This window comes from Patagioenas fasciata, chromosome 3 (assembly GCF_037038585.1).
Source record: "Patagioenas fasciata isolate bPatFas1 chromosome 3, bPatFas1.hap1, whole genome shotgun sequence".
In the NCBI taxonomy this organism is placed as follows: Eukaryota; Metazoa; Chordata; class Aves; order Columbiformes; family Columbidae; genus Patagioenas; species Patagioenas fasciata.
In genome coordinates, this window is record NC_092522.1 from 122,499,196 (window position 1) to 122,521,591 (window position 22,396).

Below are 22,396 nucleotides of genomic sequence, written 5' to 3' on the forward strand. Positions count from 1 at the left end.
TGGTGTTGGTGCAATGGGAACCAGTGCAACGGGAACGGGCAGCAGTGTGTGTCACTGTGATGGGAACTGGTGCAATGGGAACGGGTGCAATGGGAGCCGGGCAGAGGGCAGCGCTGTGCGGGGGTGCCGGGCGGGAGCAGCCCCGAGCGCGGGGCGGCGGGCACCGGGGCAGAACGGCGGGCACCGGGGCAGAGCGGCGGGGACCGGGGCCGCTCCCCTGCGGCGGCCCGGCCCGGCCCGGCCCGGGTGTCCGCGGCGCTGCCCCGCTCGGTCGCTAGGCGGCCCGGGCCGTCCTGCGCGGGCGCGGAAGCGCCGCCCCCGGAAGCGGCGGGCGGGCAGGCGGGCGGGCGGCGGGTGGGGGGGTGCCGGGAGCGGGGACGGGGGGGGCAGAGCGAGCGAGCGCGCCCGGCGAAGGGGCCGGAGACGCGGCGGCGGCGGCGGCGGCAGCAAGATGGCGGCCAAATCGGATGGCGGCGGCGGCGGCGTGGGCTTCGCCCAGCTGCACAACCTGGACGAGGCGGCGGCGGCGGCGGCAGCGGCGGGCGTCTGCGGCGCCGGCGGCGTCGGGGCAGCGGCGGCCGAGGGCGCGGAGGAGCCGGGCGGCAGCAGCTCCTTGCACATCTGCCACTGCTGCAACACGTCGTCGTGCTACTGGGGCTGCCGGAGCGCCTGCCTGCGGAGCCTCTTCGGGCGGGCGGCCGCCGCCGCCGCCGCCGAGCCGCTGGCCCCGCGCCCCGCCGCCGAGGGACCGCCGCCGGCGCCGGAGGTCGGGGAGGCGGGCGAGCGGCCGTGGCTGGACTGCCTGTGGATCGTGCTGGCGCTGCTGGTGCTGCTGGGGGACGTGGGCACGGACCTGTGGCTGGCGCTGCACCACTACGGGCGGCGGGACTACCTCTGGTGCGGCCTGACGCTGGCCTTCGTGCTGCTGCCCTCGGTGCTGGTGCAGATCCTCAGCTTCCGCTGGTTCGTGCAGGACTACACGGGCGGCGGGCTGGGCGCCGTGCAGGGCCTCAGCAGCCGCGGGCCGCCCATGATGGGGGCCGTCGGCCGCCGGGGGGGACCCGCCACCCCCGGGGCGCAGCGCCTCTGCAGGATCTCCGTCTGGGTCTGGCAGTCCGTCATCCACCTGCTGCAGATGGGGCAAGTCTGGAGGTAAGGGGGCGGCCGGGCTGCGTGTGTCCCCCGCGGAGCGGGTGGGGAGCGGGGGTGGCCGTCGGCGCGTTGCCCGACATGGCGGTGGGTCGGGGTGCCCGGGGGGCGGGTCGCTGTGCCCTGGCTGGGGTGGGGTGGGCGCCGCTGCCTCGTGGTTTGAGGTGCGTCGGTGTCCCCTGGTTGAGGTGGGGGTCGTTGTGAGATCGTGGTCCAAGGTGGGCGTGGGTCAGTGTCACCTCATTGTCTCACATGGACATGGGTCGGTGTCACCTCATTGTCTGAGATAGACATGGGTCAGTGTCACCTCATGGCTTGAGGTGGACGTGAGTCAGTGTCACCTCATGGTTTGAGATGGACATGGGTCACTGTCACCTCATGATTTAAGGTGGATGTGAGTCAGTGTCACCTCATGGTTTGAGATGGACATGGGTCACTGTCACCTCATGATTTAAGGTGGATGTGAGTCAGTGTCACCTCATGGTCTGAGGTGGGCATGGGTCAGTGTCATTTCTTGGTTTGAGGTGGACATGTGTCGGTGTCACCTCATGGGCTGAGGTGAGTGTGGATCAGTGTCACCTCATGGTTTGAGGTGGGTCACTGTCTCCTGGTTGAGATGGGGCAGGTGCAGGTCACTGTCAGATCGTGATCCAAGTTGCACGTGGGCCAATGTCACCTCATTGTCTGAGATGGACATGGGTCGGTGTCACCTCGTGGTTTGAGGTGGGTCACTGTCTCCTGTTTGAGATGGGGCAGGTGCAGGTCGCTGTCAGATCGTGGTCCAAGTTGCACGTGGGCCAGTGTCACCTCATTGTCTGAGATGGACATGGGTCAGTGTCACCTCATGGTTTGAGGTGGGTGGGGGTCAGTGTCACCTCATGGTCTGAGATGAATCACTGTCCCCTGGTTGAGGTGGGCAGGTGGGGGGGTCATTGTCAGATTGTGTTTTGAGGTGGACATGGGTCAGTGTCACCTCATGGTCTGAGGTGGACATGGGTCAGTGTCACTTCATTGTCTGAGGTGGACATGGGTCAGTGTCATCTCATAGTCTGAGGTGGGTCACTGTCCCCTGGCTGAGGTGGAACAGATGGGTGTCACTGTCAATTCTTGGTTTGAGGCTGGTGAGGGTTGCTGGCCCCTGGCTGAGGTGGGGCCAGTGGGGGTCAGTGTCACCTCCTGGTCTGAGGTGGGCTATTGTACCCTGGCTGAGCTGGGGCAGATGGGCATTGCTGTCACCTCCTGGTCTGAGGTGGGTTATTGTCCCCTAGCTGAGCTGGGGCAGATGGGCATTGCTGTCACCTCATGGTCTGAGGTGGACATGGGTCAGTGTCACCTCATTGTTTGAGGTGGATCACTGTCCCCTGGCTGACGTGGGGCTGATGTTGGTCAGTGTCACCTCGTGCTCTGAAGTGGACATGGGTCAGTGTCATCTTGTGGTTTGAGGTGGAGTTGGGTCGCTGTCCCCTGGCTGAGGTGGGGTGGATGGGGGTCACTGTCAATTCATGGTCTGAGATGGATGTGGGTCATTGTCACCTCATGGTCTGAGGTGGTCATGGTCAGTGCAGTGTCCCCCACGTGGAGAAGGAGGGGGGATTTGGGGGTTACTCGCACTTTGAGTGAGGAGAGACCCAAACAGAGGAGAGATTCTTCAAAATGAGCCTGTGGGGCTGAGGTGGGGGACATGGGGTTGTTGTCACCCCACGGCCCGAGGTGGCCATGGGTCAGTGCTCCCACGAGTGGAAGAGGTGGGAGGGCCCCCCTTAGGCTGAGAGGAGGTCCCAAGGGGAAGAGAAGTTCTCCCAAAATATGTAGATGTTGCCTCAAGGGATGAGGTGGGCTCTTGCTGCCCCACTGACATGGGGCAGGATGGGGTTGGTGGGTCATGGAGCTGCTTTTCTGGACAGGAGCTGGTGGGGGGGACACCCCACGAGTGACAGCCCAGGGCTGGGGGTGACCCCCACGTCAGCAGTGCTGCAGAGGAAGGTCCCATGGCCCTGGGGAGGGCATGTCCCCCCTCTCCCCTTCTGGAGCTGGGAGGCAAGGGAAAGAGAACGGGGGGCTGCTCCAGAGAGGGGGGGCAGACCGTGGACCTCCAGCTTGCCGGGTACTGAGATGTGCTGTTTTCAGAGGGTCGATGTCCTCCTGGTATGGATTGAACCCCCTGTAGAAGACAAGGGGGTGTGGGTTGCATCCATCCCTGAGAGCCTCTCCTCACGGGATGGAAGGGAAGCCCCCCCCATCTTTTTGACCCCCCCCCCGCATGAAGGAGCAGGTTGTGGGAGTGCAAAAAACGCAGCGTGATGCCTGGGCTGTGGCTTTGGCGAAAGAAGAAACCTTCTCGGCGAGGCGGCCGGGGAGCGGGGACGGCGTTGGGGTTGCTGGTGTGAGACTGAAGGTCAGGGATGGGGACTGTTCCCCTCCACGCGAGACGTCATGGGGTGGACGAGGGGTCTGGGAGGTGACCAGAGAGAATACAAAAAAGCGTCCTCCGGAGTAGAGCTGGAAATGGCATTATCCTCCCCAAAAAGAGCTGTGGGAGGAGGCAGGGAGAGGGATTCTCCGGGATGAAAGCCTGTAGATGCAAACACTCGCCACAGAGATGTCGCTCTTACGGGAAGGGGTGTTGTAAGGACAGCTGTGAAGACCCGGCGTGGTCCGGCGTCCTCTGAGATAGGACATGGGTTTAATGGGATGGGACGTGGGTTTAATGACATGGGACGGGTGTGAGATGCAGGGGGTGGAGGGATGTCACTGGGGTGGTGGATGCACCACCCCCCCCACGGATGGGTTAATCTGTAGGGAAGAGGCTGCAGGTGGGGTTGGTTGGATTTTGTAGCTTTTAAAATAATCCTTTGGGAGAAAACACTGATTTTATTTTTATTTTCTAAGATGGGAGAAGATGGTCATGGTGAAGCAGTGGGGGGACTCACTGGAAGGGTTAATATCACTGCGTTGCTATTTCCCAGATGAATTAATGGGGCAAAACTAACCTCACCGCTGGATTTCAGGATGAAAGGGGAAGGCAGAAAGCAGTGATTGATGGGGAAGTCCTTTTTATCCCCTGCATCTGGGTAGCCGAAGGGGTTAACTCTGCTGCCTAATGAAATCGGGGAAGAAGTGGCTGGAGTTAAGATGGAGACAGCGTGGTTGAGCCTGGCAGGGGTGTGTGGGTGGAGGCAGGGGAGGGCCTTGACACCTCTTCTGAGGACACCGAGATGAAACGAATATACACATCAAAGATCCTTATTTTTTCTGTTTTTTAGAGAAGCCGAGGGGGTCGGAGTGGAGCGGGGCGTCTGTGTGGGAAGGGTGCGTGAAATGTATACCCGTGAAATCTCACAGCGCGATAGCAAATACATATTTCTTCTGCATCTTCAATGTCATTTGTGTGGCACGTTTGTTCTCAACTTCTGCTTGGGGGTTTTTTTGGTTTGTTCTTCTTGTTGCGGGTGAGATTTGGGCTGGAGGACGGCGGGAGGGGGATGTCTGCGGGTGATGCAGGAGAGGATGATGAATTGGTACGCGACCCTTTCTCCTCCTTTCCCTGGTGCTCTCGAGTGCTGATCCCCTTAGTAAAAAGCAGTTCTCGATGCAGATGCTTCTCTAGCGAGTCAGATTTTTCCCTTTTCCCCCCTCTTGCAGGCAGTCAAAGAGAAACGCTTGTGTATTAGCTGTGGTGAAAGCCGGCGTTTGCAAAACCAGTGCGTGCCGTGACACGTTTGAGCGAACAGGTGGGGAGGGGGACACCACAGCAGAGACGGAGAGGGTACATGTGGAGGGGTGTTATTTTTGGGAGGGGGAATATGAAGAAGCAAAGCTCAAGTTGCCCAGATTTTGTTAACACGGACGAAAACATTCGCACCGAGGTCGTGCAGGGCTGGGACTGCTGGAGGGGATGGAAAGGAGCTCTGTGGACTGGATCACGTTAGGTGAAATAAAGGAGCTTTCTCTCCTGTTGATCGCTAATCCCACCAGCACACAACTCCTGCTTTTTAAGGCACGCTGGGCGGCGTGGAGCTGACTCCTAAAATCTGACCAGAGCAAGAATTAACTCCACGGCATCCAGGGGCTGCCCTCCGCTAGGGAGTCTTTTTGTTTCCTCCATTCCCACTATACCTATTGCGAACACCATTAAAATTAATCTCGAAGGCGGTGATGGGGCTAATATCGGAAAGCGCTGTTTGCCTGCAGCTAAATCGCTTCATGCTGGGAAGTTTATACGCGAGGATGGAGGAGGAAGACCTGGGATGAAATAAGCGCGGTATGGATTGCATATAGGGTACGTGATGCGCCCGCATGTAGTGTAATCGGGGTTTTATGTTCTGTAGGGGCTGTGGTGGCTGTTGCTCAGCAGCTCTAAGAGAAGTCATAGAGAATAGAGGGAGTTGTAGAGAAATCCTCGTCCTGAATTGCTCAGGGGCTTGGTAAACGTTAATAATTCGAGTTTTGATTCGGGGGGATAACACAATTCCTGTAGGGGCTTCTTAAGTATTGGGAAGACTTGCCAATAAAATGATGAATAAACTAGATTTTACAACAGAAATATCAACATACATCAGGCTCTTGTTTAAGCAAGATTGTTTCTTCATATTGTCAGGATTGTGGGAGAAGTAGCTGCTTGGTTTTGAGGAATCTGGAGGGGGGCTTTGTCTTTTGTTCATGTTCATGGAATTGTGACCGGGGGGCAGCACAAATACTGGGTGGGGGGACACTTAATGGTATTCCTGCTTTTTTGTGGTTGTTTTATTGCTCAGCTGAGAAATGAAGCCTGTGTTAATACTCCTCGCCTATAGTGGCTGCTTGAAAGAAAATATACATGTACACTGTAAAACCTGAGTGTGTGTATACATATTTATGTGTATATATATATATTATATTTACTTGAAGTAGTTTGATCACAAATGGCATTCCCACTGATACAGCCCAGCTCTTGGGCTTTTCACCTTTATAAATCTACAATTTTCACCTTTCATCTCAAATCTCCCAGATTATTTTAAGGACTAGAACAATCCGACCAGACTGTCCAAAACGGAAAAGGTGCCGGTTGGGGCACATTACGCTCACTATCGAGGGCAGTTCATTGGGGAGGGATGTTGTCATGCCGTGGTTTTGCTGGAAATAAGCTGAAAACGGATCGGTTGTCAGAGCTTGCCAGGGCTGTTGCTTTTACTGAAGCTGTTCAGCTGTGTAAATTCCAGAGAAATAGCATTGACTTGGAGTTTTTGTATCTTGGGCAGTCGCACAAGGTGTATTAATGACAATTAAGAGTGTGACTTCTGTGCCTGGTGTACCTTTCTTTAACCTCTGTTGTAAATGGGTTAGTGGGTCATGATTGCTGCCCTGGAATACGAGGTCTAGAGTATAAAGAACGATCCTTTCCATTGCGGCGTGCTATTAAAGAAAACATTATTGGATTCCATTGGATTAACAATATGTGGAGTCTGAGCTAAAATGAATGCTGATCAGCTGGAAATGTCCCTGTGTCTGTTGAACTGTCAGTTAGTTTCGTGACTTGAATGTAATATATTTGTGAGTTTTGTTTTTAGAACTTGATTTGGATACAGATTTAGAAGAAAAACATTCTGTAAAAAAAAAAAACCCAGCCAACCAAATGAGAACAACCCTGTTTTGACATTAAAAGCGTCGTGTACTTGTGTGTGATTAAAAGAAAAATTCCTAAAATTTAGGCGAAGACTTGACATTTTGGTTATTAATGGAAAGACCAAATCTATGAGTTGTTCATCCTTTCAGCATGCCCGGAGGTGGAAGGATGAATCAATGGGTTTAAATGGGATATGTGGTATTTAATGACTGTGTTATGGGTGTGGGTTGAGGCTCCACTAAAGTATTTTGTTCTGGGATGTATTGTGAGTTTGGTATGTGCTACTTCGGATAGTTTAGAAGCACAGACACCTACAAATCTTAAGAGACCTGCTCAAGTCCCTTGAATTGGGAGACACCTGCTTGTCAAATGAACGCAAAGCTGCTGACCTAACACCACCTTCTTGTCTTGGTTTGGGATGTTGAGCTCCGTAGAGACTTTTCTGTACATTTACTGCCTGCCCTGGCACATTGGGATATTTTCTTTTCAGCTTTTCCTGGTTAGCTTGTCTGGCAGCTAAGTTTTTCCCTTTAGCCAACTTTTAACAGCTTGCTTTTATAGTATGGAGTTTTGTCAGCTTTTGACAAGTTGGCAGAGGGAAGACATTCGGGGATAGATGATAAATATGTTCTCCCTACAAAATCAGGTCTGGGGTATAACTTCTTTTATTTCTAGTGAGGTGATTCTCCCTTCCCAAAACCTTACCCGCTCTGCCCCCTTTTCTAAGAGTTTTTTATGGGATCTCTGAGTAAGCGCTGGGTTGTAGAGGTCCAAGGACATTGAATCCGAGGTGCAAGGTCAGTAGGTTGTGTGTGTGTGAAGATAATAACCACCACGATGGTAATGAAAATAGGGTTTATGCCTTGAGTAGGGTCACCATTGTTTGCCGGATGGTTGGTGAGGTTCTGTGTCTTGGTGAGCGCTACCCACTAGAGGGGGTCAAACCACAGATGTTGAAGCAGATCTTGCTCTGCCAGCCTTGGGAGGGCAGAGTTTTCTCCAGACCTTTCCTTGGGAGAAATGACACGTGTCCTTGATGTGGTGGGAACCCACCTTCCCATGCAATTCGGGGTTTCTGCAGTGACAGCATGGCTTGGGTAGGCAGCTGAGCGGGATTTGGAAGAGAAACTGGGATTTGATTTCCTCTTGGATGTGGGGATGCTGGTGGGCACCTCTCCATCATGCTACATGGCAGGGAGAAAGGGCAATCAGAAATGCTTTGGTGACCTGGCTTTGTCCTTACTGGAACCAGCATAAAGTTGCCATGGCTTTCAAGGTGAGGACACTGGTGCGACGTATTTTCAAGAGATCATCTCCAGGAGTCCAAAAACTGTATGGGAAGGTGGTTCTTTGGAGTTGGGTTGCAGGCTGCTTCACTAAATGCTGCAGAACAGCCCTTTTCAGTTGCTCAGGCTTCACACCCAACTCTAGGAAAGGCAATTGTACCTTTTATTTTCAGGTGCCCTAGAGATTTTTCTCTAATGCCAGTGGCAACCTGAAAGTGCCTTTTTTCTGGTGGAGGAGAGGACGGCTCACCTTTTTTTGTATGTTAAAATTATAACCTCTCTATTTTCCACCTTTCTAGACACTTCCATTTTGCTTTTAGCTGCACTGAGCTTTATTCCTTGCAGTGGTTCTCCCCTCAGTACAAATGTAGGTTATTCAGGGAGCATTTCTTTTAATGAAAAGGATGGAGGTAGAACTGATGGTGATAAAGCATCTCTTTGGAGGAGAGCTGCTTTTGCTGTCTTGAGACTGCAAGGAACAGAAATTGGTCGTCAAACGTGTAATTTTCCATGAGGAATGAAGGTGAGCCTATGGAGAAGTCTGGATCCCTCACAGAACTTCTCCCTGTAGTTTCATTTTGCTTTATTTTCCTTGGATCCTGACTTGATTTTTAGCACCTCACCGTCATGAAAATCAGCGGTAGTATAAGGCAGTGTTTTAACACCTGAAAGCTTTTAGTGCAGGAGGAGCTGTGAATCAGAGTAATGCTTTGCTATAGCTAGAGATAAAATTTAAGCGTAATTAAAGGTATAAATAAGTAACACGTAGTGAATATTGTTACTTCATTCACCCACCTTCTTCTGAAGTGCTGGGATTCGATACCCTGGCCTGCTGTGACTGCTTGATGGAACTGAGATGCTTTTCCAAACCGGATCCCAAGAAAATGGGGAAAATGCTTTCCTGGGGAGAAGGATCTTCAGAAAATCCTGAAACTTAGCGGAAGGAACAGCTTGCAATTCTAACCCTGTGGAGCAGAACAGCATGAGCTTTTCAGGGCAGATGACAGGCACATCCCATGGCCTCGGGGACTGGTGGTGCCCCCAGTGTCAAGGATGCTCCAAAAAATTTCCCAGGTTATGGACCTGAGCATTTGGCTGTGTCCCACTGCAGCTCCCCATGGCTGGATTTTGTATTGCCCATCACCCCATATTCCACTTTTAGCCTATATTTGGTTATATGTAACTACTGTAGCGTAGGAGCCACATTCGTGTTGCTCAGGAGGAGTCTCAGGAGTTGCTATTTGTCCACCCTTGGGCAAATCGGCCCCGTGGACTGAGTGCTCCATTTAAAGTATGCACATGCTTGGATGGCTAAGCTGTGTGTCTGCGTCCGCTTTTGTTATTTCAGTATAAATGGGTGTGTTATTCCTTCCATCAGCATCTCGAAGCTCCAGCTGAACCAGCAGCCGCGTTAGAGCAAAATCGGATCTTGGCCAAGAGACAAAAATTAGAGCAAAAGGCAACCTTACATGTGTCCCCAAAACTATAATGGGACCTGAAGGCTGCACTTCTCCTCCCGTCTCCTTTCTTCTGAAATCTGTGAGTGCTCGGGTTAACCGATGAAATATTCACAATCTGTCCTTAAGTGACTTCAGCTGCACAGAGGATCTTTTGCAGAACTGGCAGCTTTGCTGAAACCTCCTGTATTCAACCCAGAGCCTTTATCACAAAGACCTCCTCATCCTCTGTTCTGCTCTGCCCCTGCGCTTGCACGTTGTGATGATTTGGTTTACGGTGGAGGATTTTTGCATCCCAAATAAATACCTATGTATTGTATCCCCTTTTGAACGGGATGGATTGAGGGAATAGGAGTGTTCTCACTTGTCCCAAAACTGCCTGGGAAATAGGACTAAGACAGGAGTGCATTGTAAATGCTACCTTAGTGCTCTGCCATAGATGGTCTGTGAATGGGGACTAAGAGAAACAAGCCTGTGGACAAGCTTAAATTAATACTGTGGAGGTCTGCACTCATTCTGGACAAACTCAGTCGGTTGTTATGCTATATCGCCCTTTCCACCTTTGCAGGGCGTATTGGTGCAGGAAAAATTTGCTGTAAAACCCCCACCAATTGGGCAGAACTCTTATTAAAAACTCTTTAGGAACCGCAATGCAAAAGGCTCTGGCACCTGGAGCTGCCTTTATCACCTTTTCTAATTAAACCTGCAGAAAAAGCAAACCAAATCTGAGCGAGAGAGGACCGTGGCCATCTACGGGAGCCTCCTTCAGCTTGTGAGTCTCACTCAATGGGGTTTTCTATGGGGCTGGTCTGATGGACCGTGCTTATAGAATCATGGAATCGTAGAATCATTCCAGTTGGAAGACGACCCTCAGAACCACTGAGTCCAACCATAACCTAACCGAACTCTAGCAGTGCTTCTGCTTGCACAGACTGGTTGGGGTTGAAGGGACCTCTGGAGATCCCCCAGTCCAACCCAGCTGCTCACGCAGGGTCACAGAGCAGATCACACAGGTGGGTCCAGGCGGGTTTGAATGTCTCAGAGAAGGAGACTCCACACCCGCTCTGGGCAGCCTGGGCCAGGCTCTGGCACCTCCCACCAAAGAAGTTTCTGCTCATGTTCACATGGAGCCTCCTGTGTTTCAGTCTGTGTTCGTTGCCCCTCACCCTAGCGTTGGGCTCCACTGAACAGAGTCTGGTGCATCCTCTGACACCCACCCTGAGATATTGATCCCATTGATCACATCCCCATAAACATTGATAAAATCCCCAATGATGGGCACTAGTAAAAATAAAGAAGTGATGGGCTCCCCCATCCTTCCAGTGTTGTGGCTCAAGCTTGTTTACCAAAGCAGAGCGATGACAAGTATCCCCGTGAGTTTGCAGAGAATTCCAGTGTCTGGAAACATCACCATTTCCCCGGTTTCTATTCTAAAATAAAGAACATTTTAACTCCTTGTGCTTGGTTCCCCCCACAGGCAGCCCGGGGTGACAGGACTGGCAGTGCCTGATGTACCAAACGCAGACGACAGCAGTAAAGCACCAGGAGTGGTTTCGAGTTTGGGATTGGAATTCATCCCAGTCATGTCTAAGCGAGGGAGAAAAAAAGAGCAATGGAGGCCGACGTTGTTGAAGTAAAAATTGTAAAGAGTGGTATAAGCAGAAGGCATTTAAATAATGTAAACAGTCTGGCATGGGAGGAAGGATGGGAGGCATTCCAGAAACAAAGGGAAAATAGTTTTAAAACATGGCTAAAAATACACCAACTCTTGAGTTCCAGAGATTATCTCAATTAGCGCTTTTTCAATATATCTTTACAACAGAATTGCAGGAGTTCACAAAAGATAATAGAGGCTATGAGATACGGAGGAGCGATATTAATTTGTTTAATTAAAAGGATGAAGGGCTCCCTAAAATAAGATTCGCTTATCTTCTGTCGTAGGGAGGAACGAGGTTATGTTCAGAAAACTGCAGCTTGTAGCGTGGAGGAAGTGGGAGTGAGAGCCCCCTTCTTCAGCTTCGGCGCTTGCTTGCTCAGCGGCTTTCAATAACAAATCCCTTCCTATGGGATTAATTTGCTATTAGAGCAAAATGGCATGATTTTACATTTCCAAGAGGATTTTCTTTGATGTTTGGGGAGCAAAAATTGGACATTTTCCTCCAATAAAATAAAAAAAGAAATAATAAATCAGACATCAGAGCGTTCAGGTGCCGGCAAACACGCTTTACGCTGGGCATCTATATGTGTGGAGCTGTGCGTGTGTGTGCTCGGTGTTCTCTTTGGTCTTGGGGTGTCCTGGCAAGTGTCAGAACTTATGTCCGGCCTCAGTGCTGTGTATACATCCCTTGGCATGGGAAGAACATGTATTTATATCCAACCATATATTAAGAAGTGTAGGGGGAGGCAGCAGGGGCCAGGGACAAGACCCTTATGCAGATCTAAATTAAATTAGCCCCCCTAGATGTCTATTAAAATGTTGAGCAGCACTAAGCTCTGTATCCCAGCTCAGCCATATTTCAAGGCACTTTATTGCTTTAATGGAGGGATAAAATAGAACCTGCAATTATAGTAATTTTTTCTAATTGAATATTTTGCTTTATTCTTTCCCTTTCAAAGCATGACTGTAAGTACCAGCCTTCATAAAGCTTTGGAAATATTTATACATCCCCTTTCTGGCAATGGGTGTAAATATGTTTCTTTTTCCTTGGGCAGACCGTTTCAGTCCCTCATGGTTGGGGAGCAGAACGGCTTTGGAAATCTGTGGGCAATAAACATGTTTTAACCATCTTATCGTTGTCACTGGGAGATACTGGTTCCCCGTCTGGTGGAGCGGGCAATGCAGTGTTATGAATTAAATGCTTTCTGTCACCATACGTGGGATTATGTGATTTACAGGTGTATTTTTAATTAATTTATTGACCACGCAGGGCTAGCACTTGGCAGCTACAGCCGCTCTTATCCCCAGGCCACATCCTTGATTTCTGCTGCTGAGGCTGAATTTGGGGTGCGAAAAACACCTTCTGGATCTTGCTTGAGCAAGATGTACATGGCAGGTAAAAGCAAAAGATGAAGGGCAGAGTCCTTGCCCAAAATCATTTAAGACTGGTGGGACAGTGATGCCAATAACAGGGATGGGGAGTTGAACTTGAATTGGTGATGGTGTCATTGGGTCTTGATTGGGGTTTTCGAAGCAGCCAATTTTGGTGACGCAAAATACCAGCTTTTCAAACCTAAGTTCCTACCTCCGGCTCCAACCCCAAGCAGGCAGAAAAATGCAGATAAATTAGCATAATAATTGTGTTGTGCGTTCGCTGTGCTGAATCTCTGGTTTGAAGAGGGAGATTTGCTGATACGTCCTCCGTGCGCACACCCGCGATGGGATGCTATCGGTTTTACGCCGTTGCAAGAGCTGTCTCCTCGTCTAAATGGGACTTTTGATCCAATAAACTTCTTATCTCGTGTAGTTGTCCTTTCATCTCGCGTGGGTGGCGTGTGATGAGTGATTGAAAGCGCAGTATTGTGGTTCGTTTGTGAATATTAATTAGGAGTGGAAATAATTTGGAACTGCGTGCAGCGATGACTCTTGAGGTACCCACTGCAGAAATGCGTCTGTTCCTCCCTCACTGGAGACTTACGGGAAAGGTGTGAACTCGTGGCATCCTTGGGTGTATTACAAGGGGGGTGGTCAGTAGATCGAGAGAGGTCCTCCTTCCCCTCTACTCCGCCCTGGTGAGACCCCATCTGGAATATTGTGTCCAGTTCTGGGCCCCTCAGTTCAAGAAGGACAGGGAACTGCTGGAGAGAGTCCAGCGTAGGGCAACAAAGATGATTAAGGGAGTGGAGCATCTCCCTTATGAAGAAAGGCTGAGGGAGCTGGGGCTCTTTAGTTTGGAGAAGAGGAGACTGAGGGGTGACCTTATTAATGTTTATAAATATATAAGGGGTGAGTGCCATGAGGATGGAGCCAGGCTCTTCTCAGTGGCAAACAATGATAGGACAAGGGGCAATGGGATCAAGCTGGAACACAAGAGGTTCCACTTAAATTTGAGAAAGAACTTCTTCTCAGTGAGGGTGACAGAGCACTGGAACAGGCTGCCCAGGGAGGTTGTGGAGTCTCGTTCCCTGGAGACATTCAAACCCGCCTGGACACCTTCCTGTGCGACCTCACCTAGGCGTTCCTGCTCCAGCAGGGGGATTGGACTAGATGATCTTTTGAGGTCCCTTCCAATCCCAAACATACTGTGATACTGTGATACTGTGTTGGGGTCTGAAGTCACCGTGTCACACAGTGTCACTCCAAGACGTTGACTTGGCGATAGAGGAGAGGTTGTTTTAATGCTTTGTGTCCCAGCGTTTGTTATGTCTGGGCTGGGGAATAAAAGGTTTCTTTGGGGAAAGCTGCAGAAGCATCTTGCCAAGTGACAGAATCACAGAGTCACAAAGTGGTTGGGGTTGAAGGGACCTCTGGAGATCCCCCAGTCCAACCCAGCTGCTCACGCAGGGTCACCAGAGCAGATCACACAGGTGGGTCCAGGCGGGTTTGAATGTCTCAGAGAAGGAGACTCCACACCCGCTCTGGGCAGCCTGGGCCAGGCTCTGGCACCTCCCAGCAAACAAGTTTCTGCTCACGTTCACATGGAGCCTCCTGTGTTTCAGTCTGTGCCCGTTGCCCCTCACCCTGGCGTTGGGCACCACTGAACAGAGTCTGGTCCATCCTCTTGACATCCAACCTTCAGATATTAATCGTGGACATGAGACCTGGAGGTTGAGGCTGTGCCAAAAGGCAGCGCCACAGACTTTCACACCCTTCTTTTCGTGAAGGACGTGCTTTTCTCCTAAACGCTTTATCTTACCTTAGTCCTTCTCAGTCTGGTTCTGCTGTCACGCATTGACGTAACACGCTGTACACCAGGAAAGGCTCCAGCCCAACATCTGGTACAGTTGCTTTTGGATGATACAGGAGGCTCTTTGTGGGTCCATCCCATTGCTTTCCTCTCCTTTCTCAAATAGTAGCTCCACAAAATCCTAACGTGTGCACCCATCAAGCGTAGAGCCCTCTTCATTTAATGATTAATTAAAAGGTAATTAAACCTTTCATGGTTTTAAACTAAAGGAGGGAGATTCAGGCCAGACATGAGGAAGAAGTTGTTTACACTGAGGGTGGTGAGAGCCTGGCCCAGGTTGGGCAGAGAGGTGGTGGATGAACCATCCCTGGAGACATCCCAGGCCAGGCTGGACGGGGCTCTGAGCAACCTGAGCTGGTGAAGATGTCCCTGCTCATGGCAGGGGTGGCACTGGGGGAGCTTTGAATGTCCCTTCAACCCAAACCGTTCCGTGATTCTGTGAAAATCCACTTCTAGCTTTCAGATGTAGCCACATGTTTGGGTCTAAATCTATTTTATGTCCCATTGTGTGCTCAGATCCTTTCATTGAATTAGATTGTAAATAATCACCTTTGGGCAATTTATATTCACTGGGTCACTTTAGTATTAACGCTTAAGGGTGAAACCCCGGTGAGCGATGGAGAAAGGAGAATTATTTAGGTATGTCCATCTGAGACCCAAACGCTTGTGTCCTTGTGAACCCATCCAGCTCTGATAATGACAGGGTAGGATGTGCTTCATCTTTCCTGCACCTTTCTTCATGCTTTGCTATTCAATGAGGACCAGGTGGGGTTAAACTGGAACCACCCTGGGAATGCAGGGCAGAAACGTGGATTTCTGGGGTCACCCACCTTTACCCAGACCCAGCTGGACTTTGTCTGTTCGATTGCAAACTTCAGATGTCAGATAATAAAACATCAAAGGGATCTGTGCTGTTGTGGGCACGGAAAAATCAGGACACTCGGTAGGACTTAGGGGAGTAATAAATTTGTTCTATATTTAATCTCTTATTTATCGCAGTGTCAGTATGAGACCACTTCATTTTACTACTTTAACTGTACCTAAGAATAACTGAATACTTGAAATATTGAGAAAGTGGCTAATACCTGGTGGTAGCTGATGGGATCCAGCTTTAATAGTTATTGATCGGTTTCAAAAAGCTCCCAGTAAAATCACATTTTAGCTACTGTATGTTGGGAGATAAAATCCTATCAGTTATTTAGGATTAGAAGTAATTGTAGATTTTGAACTTAATATCCTTCAGTAGATAAATACAGCCAGGACTCCAGGTGTCATGTGTAATTTTGCAAAAATTTATGGTTGATGTGCTACAGTTTTATTGTGTGCAAAGCTTGGCGTCCCTAAGTTCAATTGTTCTCTGGCGTTTCCGTGGCTGTGCTAAAATTGTTGTGGCTTCTCTGATCGGAATGGAAACACCAGCGTGAAATCTGATTGTCAGACGACGAGCACGAGAGACAAATGAACCCTGTGAGGATGGTTTTAATTCTTTGGTGCTTTCTGTTAGTGCCTCATCTCTCAGAACGTGCAGAAGAGTCTGCAGAGATGGGCTGAAAAATCCCACATATTCTCATAAGAAAATAAAAATTGGCCCTAAGGAAAGGGAATTTCTCCTTGCGAAAATGCAGGAGAGTGAAAAATTAGATTAAATACTGCTTTTTAGTACTAAAGCTCCGCCTGGGTGACCTAGCATTTACCTGAATAATCCTTCCACCTGCATGCTTCAAAACACCACCTTAATTGATGCTTCATTGCCATTCAGGGAACTGCTGCAGAGAGTCCAGCGCAGCCATCAAGATGCTGAAGGGAGTGGAGCATCTCCCGTGTGAGGAAAGGCTGAGGGAGCTGGGGCTCTGGCGCTGGAGAAGAGGAGACTGAGGGGGGACTCATTCATGGGGATCAATATGGAAAGGGTGAGTGTCAGGAGGATGGAGCCAGGCTCTTCTCGGTGACAAACAATGGTAGGACAAGGGGCAGTGGGTGCAAACTGGAACACAAAAGGTTCCGCTTAAATCTGAGAAGAAACTTGTTTAGGGTGAGGGTGGCAGAGCCTGGCCCAGGCTGCCCAGGGAGGTTGTGGAGTCTCCTTCTCTGCAGACATTCAAACCCGCCTGGACACCTTCCTGTGGAACCTCAGCTGGGTGTTCCTGCTCCATGGGGGGATTGCACTGGATGAGCTTTCCAGGGCCCTTCCAACCCCTGACGTTCTGGGATTCTGTGATTTGTGCATTTGATTTTAGTCTTTGTTTTACTGCTCTGAAGCTTGATAATTCCATTTCTAAAAACTTCTTTTTTTAAAAATTTTTCCTGGTATGGCTTGTAACCCAATTAGAGCTTCGTTAACAGTTCTCATTATTTTCCTTGTCGTGATCAAGCTCTGCCTGGAACGAACTGCTGGATTTTCTTCTTGGACACGTGGATCTCGCTGTAATTCTGTGCTGCTCCTTTAACCGGGAACCGGCTCTTTGTGGTCCAGTTTTTTAGCAGCGAGGACAAGTTATTTCTGACCCTTATGTTTTTCTTGTTGGTATTTAACCCCGTCCTCAGAGCAAATGAAGATATTCCAATCATCAGGATCTATGTAACTGCAGCAAGGAGTTGGAATTTAGGGTTTTAAGTTTAATTTCTGATGCTTTCCTGACTTCTCTGCCTGGGACTGGATTGTTTTCCCCTTTCTTTTAGGGGATTTGTAAACCAGCACTCCTAACAAAGGTGTCTGAAAAAGCCGGGAAGGTCACATCTCCTTGGTTTGCTTTGAATGAGTTGCTTTTATGATCCTGAAAGTACATTTTGGGGGGAAACAGAGAGGAAAAGCGAAATTGTGTATTTATTTTGGAGAGGAGCCGCTGAAGTATTTAACGTAGGAATTTATATACAAGGATGTACTGATTGAAAATTCGTTAGTGCTGTTTCCCACATCTAAAACTTGGCTGCTCGGGGCAGTGATTCTGGTTGGGATTCCGTGCTTTGTGCGATGCTGGGAAGTTTCTGCTCATAAAGGACCACAGCTCTCAGATAGTAAACTTACTCTTCCCTAATAACGGATTAAAATGCACGTGTTTACACTGGATATTTTGCCTCACATTGAGCCTTATGGCCAACGAAAGGGTTCTTGCCTTGGTAACACTTTCCACTGGGTATAGGATTAATTGGTTGTGTGGATTAGCTGAGGACTAAACTTCATTAGGCTGTCATTATTATTGCATTTGTGTTCCTCCTGTCCTAAATCCTCAGTGAAAACATCTGTTAGTCGCTCAAAATAGAAATCCGCGTTCTTAAAAGCAATTTCACCATCAGAAAAATGTGGATTTTTATCCATTAGGCTTAAGGAGCAGTCACCTTTAAAGAATATTATCTTTCAGTCCCTTTACCAAGAGGAAACCTTTCAGTCAGACACTTAACCTGAGTTAACTCTAAGTATGAGTTTACACTGATTCTTGCACAGCAGGTGGGGTTCTTGATACCCATCAAGCGCTCCAAGATGAGCCACGTCCTCCTCCCTTGGCATTGCCCATCTTATTTTCTGCTTTTTACCCATTTTCCTTCTGTGGGAGCACATTCAACTTTTGGCTGGGAAGGCGTTGTTTTCTTCAGCAGTATTGCTGAGGTAGGTCCAAGTGGTTTATTTGGACTCTTACCTGTTCTCACACCTGCGGTTTCTGTGTAATCAGTGCATTAAATTGGTGGCTGCCTGCTGTATTTATCGAGCTGAATGGTAGAAACCAGCGAACAGCAGTATGTTTTGGTTTTGTTTTGTGTTGTTTTTTTAAGTTTCAGTATTTTATTTGTTCCTTGCAGACTTGGTTGGGTCTTTTGTTCAAGCATCATCTGTTGGAGTTACATCCAGACGTTGACCCTCATGAAGTTTGAAGTTTTGGGGGCTTGTGTACCTTCCCCTTCCTTGCCTCAAATGCAGAATCACAGAATCCCAGGCTGGTTGTAGTTGAAGGCAGCTCTGGAGATCCCCCAGTCCAACCCAGCTGCTCACGCAGGGTCACCAGAGCAGATCACACAGGTGGGTCCAGGCGGGTTTGAATGTCTCAGAGAAGGAGACTCCACACCCGCTCTGGGCAGCCTGGGCCAGGCTCTGGCACCTCCCACCAAAGAAGTTTCTGCTCATGTTCACATGGAGCCTCCTGTGTTTCAGTCTGTGCCCGTTGCCCCTCACCCTGGCGTTGGGCACCACTGAACAGAGTCTGGTCCATCCTCTGACACCCACCCTGAGATATTGATCACATTGATCACATCCCTCTCAGCTTCTCTTCTCCAGCTCAACAGCCCCAGCTCTCTCAGTCTCCTCATCACAAAGATGCTCCAGACCCCTCAGCATCTTTGTGTCCCTCCAGTAATTCCTTGTCCTTCTTCAACTGGGGAGCCCAGAACTGGACCCACAACTGCAGATGGGGCCTCCCCAGGGCAGAGCAGAGGGGGAGGAACAACCTCCCTCCATCTGCTGCTCACACTCTTCCTCATGCACCGCAGGTCCCATTGGCCTCTTGGCCACAGGGCACATTGGTGACTCACGGTCACCCTGTTGTCCCCCAGAATTCCCAGGTCCTTCTCTGCAGAGCTGCTTTCCAGCAGCTCAACCCCAACCTGTACTGGTGCCTGGGGTTGTTCTTCCCCAGCTGCAGGACCCTGCACTTGCCCTTGTTGGCAGTGCCCGTAGCCCTGTAGCCCACCTGAGCCCATCCAGCTCCAGGCCTGATGGGTGAAAACTCGTGGTAACCATAATTTCTTAGCCAAGGAGTCTTCAGCCTCTCATACAGAGGCTTGAATGCCTGCAGACTTTGGTGCAGCCTTGCTAGGCTGAGTTTTCAACCCTAGATAGTCCTGGCTTGGGTGTTTAGCAGGCAGCCTTTCTTCTCAGGGCCCTCAACATTAACCCAAAATTGGAGGAGTGTAACTCTACAGGTGGTAAGTTTTGAGAAGTGTTGGAGACTGAGAAGCTCATAGTGATTTAAGTTAAAGAGACCTTCATTGCATGAGAAGTCATTTAGAGTCATCTTCCCACCAATAATAACGAACTGGCTGAGAAGAGAGCGACAAAAGAGAAGATTCATAATAGAAATGCAACTTTAAAGCCTGACAAATTAAGGCTGTTTTTACTGGAAGCGCTGTTACGCACTGTATTAGATTTCAGAAAAGCACATTTGAAGGAGCAGGGAATGACCATGAAAATTTACCATCCCAAACAAAATTTGCTCATGCATCCTTTGCTCCACGATTCTAACGATAACGCTGAAATGGCTTTATTTGCCCGTTAAAGGATATATATGACTCCTCCTAATCATATGAGTGGAATTCTGAAAAGAAATCCCTGCTTTAAATTGGGCTGTTTACCCAGCTCTGCACGCCGGTTCCCATTCTGCGCATCTCCGAAGCTGCACAGACCACAGCAAAGGGGCTGACGTGCAAATGTGAAGACTCAGATCCATCTAAAACCTCTGGATTCAGTCAGCAAAGACGGCTTTTATCAGTTTATCATCTCATGCCTCTTTTTTCCCCGCTTTGCAGGAGTTCTGTTATCTGATAAGATTGCATCGCCTTGGGTCAAACCTGCGGGATTATCTAAATGAGGCTGTTTGCTGCCCGGTCCTTCCCAACTGGGTGCTGGGTTTTCTTGCTTTGATGGGGTGTCCTGCATTCATTCGATTGTGTCGATTAAAGATATAACTCGGTGTCCTGAGTGGGTCAGGACTCTGGGTGACAGGTATTACTGGTTATTGTGTGGAGCTGCCTGTGATGTGTAATGACTGCCTGAATGAAAGGAAGAAACCACAGAGAAGCATCAACGTTTAGTGTATTTAGTGGAGTTCCAATCTGAGTATAAAACACCTTTTTTTTTTATTTGAACACTACCACTTATTGAAAACAGTTCACAATGCTTGAAAGAGCTTTTCTGGAGCTATAGGAAAGTCCAACTGAAGCGTTTGTATCTTCAGAGATCTCAGGCCAGAACGCCGCGCGGCTCATTATCGCGTGTCTGACGGCAAACAGAAGCGAGCACAGGTGGCCTAGGAAAAGGCACCGGATCCACACAAGTGTGTTGTGATTTTCCTCCAGGTTATCACACCGTCATCTGGCATTTGTAGCTTAGGAAGTTCCCGAGCAGGACGTGGCCTGTGTTTCCTGGCTCTTTTGAGGGTTTTGGAAGTTTGACAACATTTTCTTCAGTGCTGTTTGGAAAATTTTGCTTCATGTGGCGTTTCCTTGCAGTTTTGGTTTGGGAGATTCCCATGTAAAGGCGTGGATTCTGAAAGTTTGAAACTGTTTTCCTGCAAAAATCTCTTTAGCTTGGAGGAGACTGAGGGGTGACCTCATTAATGTTTACAGATATATAAAGGGTGAGTGTCAGGAGGATGGAGCCAGGCTCTTCTCGGTGACAACCAATGGTAGGACAAGGGGCAATGGGTACAAACTGGAACACAAGAGGTTCCACTTAAATATGAGAAGAAACTTGTTGGGGGTGAGGGTGTCAGAGCCTGGCCCAGGCTGCCCAGGGAGGTTGTGGAGTCTCCTTCTCTGCAGACATTCAAACCCGCCTGGACACCTTCCTGTGGAACCTCAGCTGGGTGTTCCTGCTCCATGGGGGGATTGCACTGGATGAGCTTTCCAGGTCCCTTCCAACCCCTGACATTCTGGGATTCTGTGAAAAATCGAGGATGGGACACTTAGAGTGTTTGTTTTCTTTTCTAATGCAAATTCATGTGTGCAATGGGAATCTCATTCAATCACTTGAGCTGTAGACAAGTTATCCTGGAAGAACTGAAACCAGCGGGGTGAATTTCTGCCCCTTGCAGAGGCAGAAAATTCCCGTGTTAGAATTACCTTTTCATAGATTAATTGTGGAGACTCTCATTTTTTAATGGAACAATATACTGAATGTTGCAAAGTCAGTTTTACAGCTTCTATGTGGTGTAGACGTGGATGAACAAGTTCTTTCCAGATGACATAATATTAGTGTTATACTGAAAAGACTTGAAGGTCCTGCAGTTTCTAGATGAGGTTCTTAGATACATGGTGAGCTTGACAGTTTGGGGTTAATGGTTGGACTTGATCTTAAAGGTCTTTTCCATCCAAAATGATTCTATGATTCTAGGGTTTGGATGTGTAATGCTACTTTCTGGCTAGAGTTAGTACCAGGACTACAGTCAGATGAGAAGCTGGGTTGAAGAAGATATAGAAAACTTGTGCTTTTCTTGATATTTTTATTAGGGAATTATGTTTCATGTGAAGGATTTCATAGGTGAGTTTGTCTTTAAAAATGCCCACGCTTTCTACAGCTGCTGCACAGAGAGCTGAGGACCTTTCAGGAGATGGGAAACCCAGCTCTGAAAACAGGACACAGGTGCCGTAAAACCCCCTCGGGATCAGACACCAGCTCCCAGCTGGGACTAATGGGTTAATGAACAGGGTACCTGGAGTGATTTTACACAGAGATGCCGTGGTGTGAAACCAGGAACAGCTTCAGCAGCAAAAATGTATTCTTGGCCAAGTCATTCACCTCTGCTCTGCTCTGGTGAGACCCCCCTGCAGTGCTGGTCCAGCTCTGGGTCCTCAGCACAGGACACACATGGAGCTGCTGGAGAGGGGCCAGAGGAGCCCCAGAAATGATCTGAGGCTGGAACAGCTCTGCTGGGAGGACAGGATGAGAGAGCTGGGGTGTTCAGCTGGAGAAGAGAAGCTCCGGAGAGACCTTAGTGTGGCCTTTCTGTACTTGAAAGGGGCCGAGAAGAAAGATGAGGACAGACTTTTCAAAAGGACTGGTTGTGATAGGACAAGGGATGATGGTTTTAAACTAAAGGAGGGGAGCTTCAGGCCAGACATGGGGAAGAAATTGTTTGCGTTGAGGGTGGTGAGAGCCTGTCCCAGGTTGGGCAGAGAGGTGGTGGATGAACCATCCCTGGAGACATCCCAGGCCAGGCTGGACGGGGCTCTGAGCAACCTGAGCTGGTGAAGATGTCCCTGCTCATGGCAGGGGTGGCACTGGGGGAGCTT

The 22,396-nt window shown here is 49.4% G+C and overlaps 1 protein-coding gene across 1 annotated transcript in view; it reads left to right on the top strand.

The window, feature by feature from the left end:
• The first annotated feature begins 380 nt into the window (after window positions 1-380).
• Window positions 381-22,396, top strand: part of XKR6 (XK related 6) — a 245,583-nt gene continuing 223,567 nt past the window's right edge. The window contains exon 1 of the mRNA XM_065835758.2: window positions 381-1,152. Coding sequence (XP_065691830.1) covers window positions 452-1,152 — 701 coding nt within the window. The 5' untranslated portion in view covers window positions 381-451. The remainder of the gene's footprint in view (window positions 1,153-22,396) is intronic.